The 13,337-nt window shown below is 40.3% G+C and overlaps 1 protein-coding gene across 1 annotated transcript; it reads right to left on the minus strand.

Annotated features, from left to right (window-relative positions):
- Positions 1 to 7,172: 7,172 nt before the first annotated feature.
- LOC150087231 (zinc finger MYND domain-containing protein 19-like) lies at positions 7,173 to 8,295 on the minus strand. The gene has a single exon (XM_090371901.1). The coding sequence runs from the start codon at positions 8,172 to 8,174 to the stop codon at positions 7,449 to 7,451; it is 726 nt and encodes a 241-aa protein (XP_090228027.1). The 5' UTR covers positions 8,175 to 8,295; the 3' UTR covers positions 7,173 to 7,448.
- Between the last annotated feature and the right edge of the window lie 5,042 nt (positions 8,296 to 13,337).

The following is a 13,337-nucleotide window of genomic DNA, read 5'->3' on the forward strand; positions in this document are numbered from 1 at the left end:
ACGGTAACAGGGAGCAAAATGATTTTGTAATAACGGAGAGCAAAGTGGAGGAGAAATTGTTGAAGTTAAACATAAAAAAGGCACCTATGGGATGGAATATATCCAGTTATATTGAAGGAGGCAGCGAGGGAAATAAGCAAACCCTTGCCATAAATATGAGAGTATCCTTAGGTTCAGGGAAGGTTCCCATGGACTGGAGATGTGCAACTGTGTCCCCAATTCACAAAGGGGGTTCAAAGGGTGACACATAATTATAGATCTGTTAGTTTAACTTCTGCTCAGGGGAAAATAATGGAGTCACTGGTTAAAGAAACATTGCAGTATCATCTAGACAAGTCTGCAGTAATAGTTCAGACACAGCATGAGTTTGTTGAGGGGAATTGGTCTTCACTGACCAATTTAATTGGATACTATGATGTGGTCACAAAGGAAATAGATGCAAAAAATAATTTTGATATCATATACTTGGATTTCAGGAAAGATTTTGATACTTGCACATGGGAGACTGCTGTTCAAATTGGAGCGGTATGGTATTAAAGACAAGTTGCTGCAATGTATAAAGGGATGATTGAGTGGGAGACGACAGAGAGTGGTAATAAATGTTGTTAGTGGACTCCCCCAGGGTTCGGTACCGGGCCCATTGTTGTTTTGTGTATTTATCAATGATATCGATGAAGGTATATCAGGCTTAATGTCCAAGTTTGCAGATGATACAAAGGTAGGGTTGTTAATTACTGTAAAGACAGTATGCTACTGCAACAGGAACTAGAAAAGATTAGGCAGATGGGCTGAGAAGTGGCAACTGAAGTTTAACATTGACAAATGCAAAGTACTGCATATGGGTAGCAGTAACTCAAGAGAAACGTACCAACTATGTGCTACTACACTCAGGGAAGTTGAGAATGAAAAAGATCTGGGGCTAATTGCGCAGTCAGACATGAAGTTCTCTGATCAGCGCATACGGTTTTCTAGAGCAAGTCATGGAGTCCTGTTAATGATATATAGGAATTTTGCTAGCAGAGACAAGGACGTGTTATCCCTTTGTATGAGTACTGTGTACAAGTTTGGAGGTCTCATTTTAGGAAGGATGTACATGCTAGAACCAATACAAAGAAGGGCAACAAGATTGGTAAGAGGAGCAAAGGGGTGTTCTTACCAAGAAAGGCTTAGGTCCTGCAAGTTGCAGCGTCTGGAGACTAGTCACCTGCGAGGTTATCTGATTGAGGTGTATAAGGCCTTGAATGGTTTGAGGAGGCTCAATGCTGATGGGATTCTTCCACTTGCTCAGATTACGAGCCTGAGGGGGCATAGATGCAAATTGAGGAAAGAAAGTTGTAGAATAGATGTGCGGAAGTTCACCTTTAGCCAGCGGCTAATTGATTGCCGGTACAGACCTCAAGCTGAACTAGACAAACATTTGGAGTGACAGAATGGGTGAATTTTTTTTTTTTTTTTTTTTTTGGCTGGTGCTGTATAAGCTTGCTTTCTTGCATCATATGCCTCTGCTAATGCTAATATCTGGCTTATCGACATTTTTTTCCATAACCTTCCTAAAGATTTCTTGGCACGTTATTGATAGGCTTTTTCTAAGTTTGTGAACAGCATACCTATATCTTGATTTCTAGCCTGACATTTTTTTCCAGAATTTGCTTAACAGTAAATAAATGGTCTGTATCTTGGTTTCTAGCTTGAAATTTTTTCCAGATTCTTAACAGTAAATAAATAGTCTATACATGAGCATCCAGTCGAAAAGCCGCACTGTTCCTCAAAAATTACAATCTCTTGTACTAGTTTTGATTTTATCACCTTTCCAGATAGCTTAACAATAGAACCCATTACGCAAATTCCTCTATAATTGGAACATTTTCTGTCACCTTATTTTGAAGATTGGTGTGATGTGTCCGATTGTCATCTCATCTGGTATTTCAATGCCATCACATAAGTAGTTGAACCGTCGAGCTGGTAAATTTATAAGTTTTCGACCTCCATATTTAAGCAGCTCCATGTTAATTCCACCTGGTTTAAATTCCTCTCTTCCTTCATTCAACAGCTGTTCATAATAATTAACTCGTTCTTCCAGATCTATCAATTACAGTCTAGCATTTTGCTTATAACTCTCCTTAAACTCTTCAATATTCTCCATACCTCTGCAGACCTTATACATCCCAGTTTATTGTTCACCTCGGCACATGCTCTATCTCGAGATTCTTTCTTCGTTTTGATGACTTCCGCTTTCACTCCCTTATAGGTTTTTCTGTTAGCTTCACTTTTTCAGCTCAACCATCTTTGGTATGATTCTTTTTTTCCCCTTTATTAATTCCTTGATTTTCATGTTCAGCCAGTCATTTTGTTTCATCTTTTGAGATTTTCCTATTGCCTCTCCAGCGATTTTCTTCACTGTTTCCGTTAGGTATTCATATATGTCTTTTGTGCTCTCCCCGTAGCTTTCATCTAATTCTTGATCTAGTTTTCGTTGAAACAAACCCCCTAGTGCTCTAATCTTTTAGTGCGTCCACATTAAATCTTTCAGCATCAAGTTGTTCGTCTCAAAGTCTTTCTTCCTTTTCTCTTTCTTTTTTGGCACATCCATTGGAATAACAATGTAGCCTTCACCAAAAAGTGATCACAGCCACAATTTGTTCCTTTTTGAGCCCTAACGTCACAAACAAAAATAGTACTTTGTTGTTTAGCTGTCACATAATCAATTATTGATTTTAGTCCCTATGTTTCTTGGAACCATGTGAACTTATGAATATCTCTATATTGGAAGAAGATGTTACTAATCTTCATCTTATATTGAGAGCAAAGTTCCATCAGTCTCTTTCCGTTGTCATTCTTTACATTTTCCCCATATCTTCCCACCACTTCATTGTCCGCAGCTTGTCCCACTCTGGAGTTCAAATCTCCCATTATGAATATCTCTCTGCTCCCTGGAATTGCTTCTATTACTTCTCTCAGGTTTTCTCAGAAATTCTTTAATATCTGTAGGCGAACTCATTGTTAGGAGCGTTTACCCCAATAATACTAATTTCTCTTCCATATACTGTACTGTATTTTAATTTCAAGGGTTATGATTTTTTCATCAACAAATCTCCATATTACAATAAACTTTCTAGAATTCTTGTGAATAAGCATAGCCACCCCTGCCTTAGCTGTTACATGTGAAATTATTTATTCACTATTGGAATATACCTTTCAGTGTACTCTTTGCGACTGTTTTGAATGGTTGATTTTGTGCCAAAGGTGTATTCTCTGACCACTTTAAAAGTTTGGGGGGGGGACCATGCATCCCTCTTCCTAGACCAACTAACTCAACCACGAAAATTGCCATTCCCTTTGAGACAAGACCCGAACCCAAGGCTTTTGCCGTACGGTGCGTAAGGACAATAATCGTATCCACTGGTTCTAGCCATGAGGGCTTTGAACTTATTCTTGTCCTTTGGTTAATATTAGCTTTTTTATAGTGCTACTTCCTTTATGAGTAGGTGATTGATTTCAATCCTCTCTTCCAGTACCTCACTAAATGGCAGTATTTTAAGTATGGGCTCTCGCTTCAGTAACTTTTATTTTGTGTGTGTGTGTGTGTGTGTGTGTGTGTGTGTGTGTGTGTGTGTGTGTGTGTGTAGAGAGGTGAGTACTGTTGCTGTCAAATTTAAAACTTGTCTGGAGGCCAGATTTAACCTTCCTAATAGCACAAAATTGGGAGTAACAAAATGCACATTTTGGAATATCCTTTATACGCATTCACTTCCTAACGTATAGTTAACGCCTTAAGTTTGTAGTATTTATAAATGAAATTAAAGAAAAATAAAGAAGCGTTAGGAAGATTATGATGTATTTTAACAAGTTCTTTAAAGGGTTTATTTTCCCGCAGAGTGAATCTCATTAGCGTTTCATCACACTTAACGAGAATACAGTATTTATTTACCGTAGGGTTTGAATAGGGCTAAACGTTGGAAATTGTTCGCTTTAAGCCTGGAAAGCAAGCATAACTTATTGCCTGCTATCCATAGTTTCTGATTTAATATGTAAAAGAACAAAATAAACTATAATACTTCATAATGATGAACCAGCAGTCTCGAATTTGGTTGTATTTCCCCGAAAACGATTACAGTTTTATCTGAAAGTACAAACAGTAAATGAACGCACACGCTCCAAGGAGAACGTAATATCGATTTATGATGCCTTGAACGAGTTCGAATTTAAGGTTAATATTCAAGGTGCACGCGGTGACTTTAGTCCTTCAAAAACGAACTTGAGGTACTTGTCAAGTTTGTTTTTTGACGGTGACACGCGAAGTATGTTCGTGGTACTCGATAGCTAAGTGAAAAGTACAGTCTTAGGTCATTTAAAAAAAAAAAATTTTTTTTTATTTAATTAAAAAAATCGATTCTATTCTTTAGTATACCGTTGATCTAAATTTGACTTTTTTCCTTCTTGAGAGGCTAATGACCTCTTGCCGACTATGCTCCTGTTCCGTCGGAAAAGTTTCTCTCTATACGTCATTATCTTAATTTTTTTTTTTTCTGCTTCTGAATTGTGAAATTTGGTCTGTCATTTTAAAGCCAAGTAGATGTTCGTGTCGTTTCTCATAGAGTTTTTAACATCGTTGCGTTAACGTAGTTCCAAAAGCTCATATTTAAATTCTCGTAATTTTTACGAACATCAGTATTGATTTTTTTTCCCTGAAATCTTTTAATTTCATTTGTCCGCGTTCACCTCATTCTAAAGGTGATTTTATTATTCTATTATGAGAGCACTCCAACTTTACCTTATTCTGTATTACTTAAGGAATTACGCTAGTCGTCTCTTAAAGAGCTTTTCGAAAGGAGAAAATGGCAAAAATTTAATGAGGCAGAAGGATTATGCGTATTAGCAAACATTAACTGAAATAAATCGGAAGATAATGTTTTCTACGATCCGAGAACAATTACACCAGCTCACAATAGGTGTCTTGATGTGATCTCTTGATATCTTACTTAGTCCCCGCATAAAAAAATAACTGAAGTGGAATTTCTAAGTAAAAATTGTAAGTAAGAAGAGTGGATGCCATAATAGAACCTTATGTGAAGTTATTTGCATTACATGTCAATATTCCTTTTCACACCATGGACGAACTTCGTAAGTTTAGTTTGTTGTTAGTCTACTCACTGGCATAATATTTTGGGTCAGGCGCCACCTGTGGTTTCCCACATCTGCGCCGTATGTACTCTGTGATGGAATGCAGAACAACTGCAAAGGCCAGAAAAAAGTGTAATGTCTGGTTTATGAAGTACTCTGTTTTGTTCTGTTGTTGTGTCTCTGGCTGCTTGGCCGCAGGACCCCTAGTGGGATCCTATTGCCCGCCACCACCACTGGGAGGTGAACCAGGCTGCCACTGGCACCGGTTCCCAAACTTTTTGGACTCGCGAATCCCTTTTAACATAATATTTTTATCGCGAAACCCTAAGCCTGTATTCTCTGAAATCGTATAATAGTACTGATTTTTTTATTATAAAATATTCCCAGTGCTACGTTTTTATAAGCGGCATTGCATAATAATAATTATTATTATTAAGTATTATTTATACTTTGTAAAGCAGTTATTAATCAATCCAAACTAGATTTCGAACAGGCGAAAAAGAAGAGTAGAAAACTTGCTTTTTTACAAATCGTAGCCGAGCATTCTGGTCTCTTTCCAAAGCTATTGGAGGCAATTTTTGCCCATCTCTGTTCCCACCTTTGTCAAAACTAGATGGTTCTGTTGCCACATTAGCCAAAGATAAAGCTGACCTGCTAGCATCCTATTTTATTTCCAACTCATGTATTGATAAACTTGGTAAATCACCTCCAACCGTTCCCAGTACACTCCATTCACTGAATCCTGTAGTTTTACGTCAAAAGTATGTTGATCGTTTTGATGAATCTGATGCTACGAAAGCTCCAGGTCCTGATGGTATTTATCCACTTGTTCTCAAAACCTGCACTCCTGAACTTACTCCTGTGTTGTCTTGTTTCACTTTCTTATTCCAAAGGTGTTTTTCCTTCTGCTTGGAAATTTGCTCATATCCAGCCAATTCCTAAAAATGGTGACAAATCTCTTCCATCCAATTATCGTCCCATTGCGATTACTTCTACTCTTTCCAAAGTAATGGAGAAATCAATTAACTGCCAACTCTTAAAATGATCTAGAAATCTTTCATTTGATCAACGATCGCCAATATGGATTCCGTCAGTGTCATTCCACTGGTGATATTATGGCTTATGTTACCCCTCTATGGACAAATTCAATGGAAAAGTTTAGCGAAACTCAAGCCATTGCTCTTGACATTTCAGGGGCTTTTGATCGTGTTTGGCATAAAGGTCTTCTAAACAAGCTTCCATCCTATGGTTTGCCAGCTGTTCTTTGTAATTGGGTATCCAGTTTTTTCTCTGACCGCTCACTGCGAGTGATGGTAGATGGCTCTCTATCTTCTAACTTCTCCATTAATGCTGGTGTTCCCCAAGGTTCAGTTCTTTCCCCCACTCTTTTCCTCTTGTATGTTAATGGCCTTCTTCCATTGACCGGAAATCCTATCCATAGTTTTGCTGATGATAGCACATTGCTTTCAACTTTCCAGTTTGACAAACCCTGCCCTGCTCAAACAAGCCTGGCTCATATATTTTTATAAGACACTCTAAGAGGTAACAGTCAGTAAAATGAATGAAGAGGAAATTTTCACGGTATTTAATGATGCTAAAACACGATTATAAATAAATAAGATCTTTATTGTACAGTACATCGGTACACGCAGGTACCACGACCATACAATACCCTTCACGGCACCATGCCAGGGGTTAACATATTGGAACATTGCATTAGGAAAGCAACCTGTCAGAGGTTTGTAGTATGCTAGTTGTAAATGCTAAACACAAAATAATGGCAGCAACCAACACTGTAAAATGGCAAAAGTTGGCCTCTTGCTGTCCAGTACAGAAATTCAACTCTGCACAATTACTTCTGTTTTGACTTTACAGTTCCTTGATATCACAAATTTAAGACTTATTGGACAATGAAATAATTTATCAAGAGAAACATTTTTCTTGGTATGATTCTAATTGTCCTTGCTTCGTGTTCTTGAACCTAAACAGTTATCACACTAAAATAAATAACCAATAAAATATGATTCACTTTACAGTGAAAGGACCAGAAGGTTAGAAAAGACTCATTCTCTAGCAAATACTGCCAATCAGAAGTCACTCTGACTTAAACCATTCTTTGTGAAAAGTGGACTAAAAAATGACTAAATAAATACTGACTGTGTAGGCTGTACGAAATGGCACAGTCCTTCAATGAAGAGACATTTCCATTGTCTTCTGGCAGAGCCTCTTCACCATGATTGGCATATGCATCCAAGATAAACTGGAGTGAGGTATTTAGAACCAAAGTGGTCTTTGTCAGATTTGTTTAGGTGTCAAGCTAAAGCGTTTCACCGTTCTGGAGGTCTTTCTCTCAAAATAGGACGTTGTTTTTCCCTACAAAACTTCTTATGCACAGGCCAATCACGCTGCTGACAATATGGTCCACAATATCGTGCTTCCTGACACCTACCACAGATACTGAACTCTCTTGGTTCTTGTTCAATGTTTGTGCATGGCGGATAATGGCACTCATAGTAGCAAGTAGCATCATCTTCTTCTTCAATAATTTCGCCATTTGCATTGAATCGTTTTGCATTATTAGTTATATCAGGAAAATGCTCTTCAACTAAGTGATCAGGAGGTAACTGCTGAATAGCAGCCCAATACAAAGATTGCTCCCTTTGTTTCATTTGTGGTTCTAAGAAGAATGGTTCAGAATAACCAAATGGAAGAAGACACAAGTTTTCTAGCCTATTATCCATAGTAATTCCATTCTTGTGGACTACTCGAAACCCAGGGGCAATTCCACCAAAATGTCTTTCCCATAAAAGTTCATGCACAAACTGTCCTGATGCCCTTCCTCTACTAATATCATATGCAAAAGCAAAAATATGTGCTCCATTGCCATCTCTATCGATTTCAATCCTTGCCTCAAATGCAAATTCCTGAACAAGGGCTATGTCACGTTCATCCAGGAGAGTATACTTCATCTTCCCCGCCGCTCGACCAAGTCGGACAATCCCAAGCTTGACTCCAGACATCCATACTTCTGAAGCATTCGTTGGATCCTTCATACGTGCAAGATGCACATATAAGTCACTCAGATAGTATAAACCTATTCTTGAATTGTAAAAACTATAATAATTCTAAATACCTGTTAACACCCACGCGATCAACGGTCATACACACGCGCAAGAACCAACCCACCAAATACAATGGCGAAAGTCACTGCCCGCCAAACATGTGGCATTAAGTTCCGCCAACTAAATTCAACTAAGGGGTAAGAATTATAGACCAGATCGTAGAAAGCTTTATCCAGCGATAAAGAACAAGTTACCTGGTATATCTGAGGGCAAAGGAAAAATATATAGATTTTTGTGTGTGTGTGTGTGTGTGCAGGAAAAGCCGCTGGTTTTCCAGGATATGGCTAATGCTAATCGCATGTTGTGATATCACATGGCATGCTTTATTGTGCTTTGATACTGACTACACGGCTACGATCGTGCCCTGAAGAGGAGCTTGTCTTCATTTTTTCTTACTAGCTTACCACCATGAAGTGTTCTGAAATTTTGCTGTAACATGTATTTAAGACACTAAAGAAATATAGTGGTAATAAAAAAAAAAAAGAAAAAAAAAAAAGAAAAGAAAAGACATGATGAAACCTGGTTTAGCTGCACATGTCTAACGCCGGTGCTGACACAAAGTTCAAAGGCATAAAACTGCCTTGCCGACCGGGCTAGCCAGGTGGGTAAAGCGCCTGCCTAGCAACCCAAAGGTCGCGGGTTCGAATCCCGCCTCGGGCTTGGATCAAAGTACTGCAAAAACCTTGGGAGGTGCATTATGGCCACAGAAGCCGATGCGCCAATAACTACCAAATAAAAAAAAAAAAAAAAAAAAAACTGCCTTGTTGTTGGGTTTTATCAGCAACTTAGATCACATCTGTGGGAGGAAAATCATGCAACCCTTGCCTGACACCGCCTACCTGAAACACTTGAAAAAAAGCTCATAAGAATTCGCATCATTGACAGGATTCGAACCCGGACCTGTTATTGAGAGGACGATGTTTATAAGTACTACGCTACCCGCGGGGGCATAAACTGCCCTCTCAGTCTGCTTTTGGCTAAGAACCAAATGTTTCCTTCTTGTTTCCAAGCTTCGTGACTAGCGCAGTGGTTACGATTGTCGCAGTGTGGAAAAAGGGTAAGAGTTTCACGATTTTGTGTACCGGAACTCGGATTTTTCATCCGGAAAAACGGTAAATCAACCTTAGAACTAAATAATCCAATTTACAAACACAATATTCTGGCGCCTCAGTCGGGGTTGTTTTGGCGAAAAAACTTCCTCGAGTACATTATAGTTCTTTGGTAACAGTTCACAACACTCTCTGAAGCCATTAATTCTTGCATAGATTTTATTATTTGATTTTCCGCCACGCTGGAAAAATCAACTAACTTTCTCTTAACCTTGCCTACTTTGCTGGATGAAAAGCACAAATTTCTTGGGGGGGGGGGAACCATAGAACCCTCGCCTGACCAATTTGGCCATGGTGTGAAAAAAAAAAAAAAAAAAAAAAACATGAAGGCTGAACTTTGGGTCGTCCATTTGGCCATTTAAACAGTGTAAATTTACAATCGGGTGTCAACAGCCAGCCACAAAATATTGGAGAAAACTGTATGAAGTGCTCATTTTTAAACTGTGTAATTTTTTTGTGGTGTCCGTGAAAGTAAAACTTGCACGTTACACGGCTGAAATATTAACTTCTTCATTGTAATAGAAAGGTAAAACGGAAATACCTATTCAATGCCAGTAAGAGAAGCAGTGCCTGGGGTTTTACATAGATGGATAATAATAATAATTTATATACAGGAATTTAAAATACAAAGCTAATTGTTAAGACAAAACCAATCGAAATATTCATTTCGGTTCGTTTTTGTTCCACTTCTCACATCTGATAATAGTCAGGTTATAACACTTCAACAGGAATTTCTTGCGCATTTTTTTTGATTGTTGAAACAAACTTCCATCTGTCGTTGCGGAAGTCGAAAGCTTAGATAAATTCAAGGAAGAACTAACTTTTAGAGCGATTGGATGTGCATAGTGTTAGGGTCAGGCGCCACCTGTGGTTTCCCACATCTGCGCCATATGTACACTGTGAAGAAATACAGTACTACTATAGATGCCAGAAAAGTGTTGTGTGTTGGATGTGTAGTATTGTGTTGGGTTCTGTTGTGTGTCCTGGCATTTGGCCGCGGGACTCCTGGTGAAACCCCACGTTGCCCGCACACACCACTAGGAGGTAGCCAGGCTGCCCATAATTCTCTGACTAGTCTCCGTCAGGGTCGCCTCAGCTTCCTGAGCGGAGACCAAGTTAAAAAAAACAAAAACAATACAAATAATTGTAAAAAAAAAAAAAAAAAACAAAAAGCGATTAGATAGAGTGAGGTAGTACAGGGTGTGCAGAAGAAGAGGAGGAATGAAAGTAAGAGTAAGGAGATATAGGCGAAGGCATCCCCAACCAATCAGTGGACACTCATCCATAAGGCGAAGAAAGGGGAAGGAATGTGGTCGAAAGTAACTGTACAAGGGAGCACAGATAGGATCGCCATTTGGCGCCTCTGTCATTGACATTGGGTGGTGTCCAATCCAGGGGTTTAATTCAATCCAGTGGTAGCTTTCAAACTCCAATCGTCGGATAGTTTTCTGCTTGATGGTGTGATGGTCAGGTTCATGACTGTCTAGTTTGGATGAAAGTTCATCATGGTCTCAAACCGTCTGTTGTCTTCCTTGGGACCGTTGTGGTGCCAGTACAGGAACTGTAGATAAGGATTTCCTTCGGTTGAAGAGCTCTTGTGCGAAACGCGTAAAAGCTGTATATTCCTCCTCCCTACTATCAAGCAGGTGTGTTTCTTGGTCTTTGGGTGATGGAGTGATGAAGGTGCAGCGGAGATCTTCATACAGAGTGCAGTCGTACATAAGGTGCGACCAAAATCAACGATTCCCAGGGCCGTCAGTTTGCCTTTTAATGATCCATGGCCAGTTAACAGGTATGTAGCATAAAGGCCAGTTGAAAACCAGGGAGCAAGCCTGGGGAACACCCTGTTAATGTAAGGGAAGAACTTTCTAGTGATTTCGCCTTTGTTGTAAGTAGTCCATCTCGCTTGCCACGCCTGGTGCAGATGCGTGAGGAGACGCTTCTTTCTTGCTGTTCTGTCGTTAGGCGCGCCTCCGTAGCCAGGTGGGAAGGAGCAGCAGTGCGTAGCACACGCTTCTTGATTAGACCGGGGTTCGATCCCGTCACCACCAAATACGGAGGATGCGGAAAGGTCAGGGAATGACCACCGCATATTCCCGGAGCAATATGGCCTTAGTTGCTAATGCTCCTAAAAAAAAAAAAACCAAATAAAAAAATGTTCTGTCGTTTACGGGGTCTGTTGTGAAGTCGAGGATGGTCTTGGAATTTGCTTTGGAGAGGTGGAAGAGTAGTCCGCAGCGAACTACTGCCAGGATTTGCAGAGCATGGGTACTGACAGTGCAGCAGGCACGGGAAGTAGCGAGCAGGATGTTCCTTTGCAGAGAGTCGAGGATTCTTCTACCACTAACAGTGATTGCTTTCGGGTACCATATGCCTGCTGCGTACATTATAATCGGGGTAAATATCACTTTATAGAATAAGGACAGAGTGTGCCTATTGAGTCCCCAGTCCCGTCTGGAGACCCTGGTGACAAGGGCGGTGTAATTGCGTATCTTTCTTCTTGGGTATTTAAGAAATGGCTGGAAATTTAGTTTGCTGTCAAGGATAACTCCTAGATATTTAAGTTGAGTGGAGAATTTTATGGTCCTGTTGTCGATTTTTATCTGTGGCGGTCTGGGTTCATTGAGACTTCCTTTGAGAAGAATAGAATCTGTTTTGGTGGCAGAGATGGTGAGGTTATGGTATTTATCCCAGTCCTGTAGCTTCTGTAGTGCATTCTTCGCCAAAGTCTGCAGTCGTGCCCTAGAATCGCCGGTAACGGTGATAATAAGATGATCTGCATAGGCCTAAGAGGTGACCTCTCCCAGGTCCATGGCAAGGAATTCATCAAGGACAAGATTCCACAAGAATGGGCCCAGAACCGAGTCCTGTGGACATCCTCTGTAGACCTGTCTGGTGAATTTCATATATGGAGCATTGACAGTGATTGCGAATGAATGTAAGTGTAAAATGTATTGATGTCTAACGGCACCAGGGGTTTCCCCCATCTCCGCGTTGCTTTCATTGTCGGTGTACCAGTTCACTATGAAGGCCAGAGATTTAAAAGTGTGTGGATTTTGTATATGTGTAGTGTTGTGTATCGTTGTTCATCTGGCCATTTAGCCGCTGGACCCCTACTGAGGCCCAACGTTGCCCACACTTGGCCTCGTGGAGGCAGACCGGTTACACAGAATGAAATTTTACTCTGGCAGTCCCTGCCACCTAGTTTCCTGAGATTTCAGTGACTAGAGCCTAAAAAAAAAAAAAAAAAAAAAAAACTTGTAAGGGTGAACGGGTGAGCGCTGGAATTAGAAAAGCTAATTGTGGTTTATGCGGTTTAATTTGGACGAAGTTAAGTTTTGCAGTTTGTGTGGGGTTATACGCTGGCGTATTAGGCAGAGTAGGGGGAGATTGAAGGCTGTGGGGAAAAGACTTCCCCACAGCCTCCATCTGAAGACGACAGAGAAGGCAACCCCAGGATTTTCAGTGAGGCAGGCCCAAGCCCCACCAGGAGAAGAATAAGGGGTGTAGGGGAGACAAGACTGTCTCCTCCTCCCCACCAGGGGAAAGGGAGTAAAGGTACAAGGCAAGGGAGCCCGGTACAGATCGCCATCAGGCATTGACAGTTGTGAGCACGTGGGGGTCCAAGTGATCTGAACCGGATCTTCTTTGGTGATCTTTTCAACGTAGGAGTCAAATCCCAGTCACAAGGTCATGAGCAGTCTCGTCTTTTGGTTGGTCATGCAACCTGTTCAGGTTGCCAATTGTGCATGTTATGAGGATGCAGCCTTGGGTCCTGGTGATATCATTTTCTTAGTTTGTGCGTTGGTCATTTGGTTTAGTCATCCAGTTAGTGGTCCAGTGCAAATAATTTGTATCCAGTTCATGTCAAGTCCTGTTTCAGTTTGTCTCTGGTTCAGCCGTAGGTCTTCCAGTTTTTGACAATTCCCTCGTGAAGAAGGTTAAATGATGATCATGTTCGTGGTTGTGGGTTATTTGGTACAGT

Source organism: Mastigoproctus giganteus, chromosome 4 (assembly GCF_048544385.1).
Source record: "Mastigoproctus giganteus isolate SK-2022 chromosome 4, ASM4854438v1, whole genome shotgun sequence".
Classification (NCBI taxonomy): Eukaryota; Metazoa; Arthropoda; class Arachnida; order Uropygi; family Thelyphonidae; genus Mastigoproctus; species Mastigoproctus giganteus.

Bases quoted from the DNA above. Each gene is read 5' to 3' on its own strand.
- LOC150087231 (XM_090371901.1), bottom strand. From the start codon at position 8,174: ATGAAGGATCCAACGAATGCTTCAGAAGTATGGATGTCTGGAGTCAAG.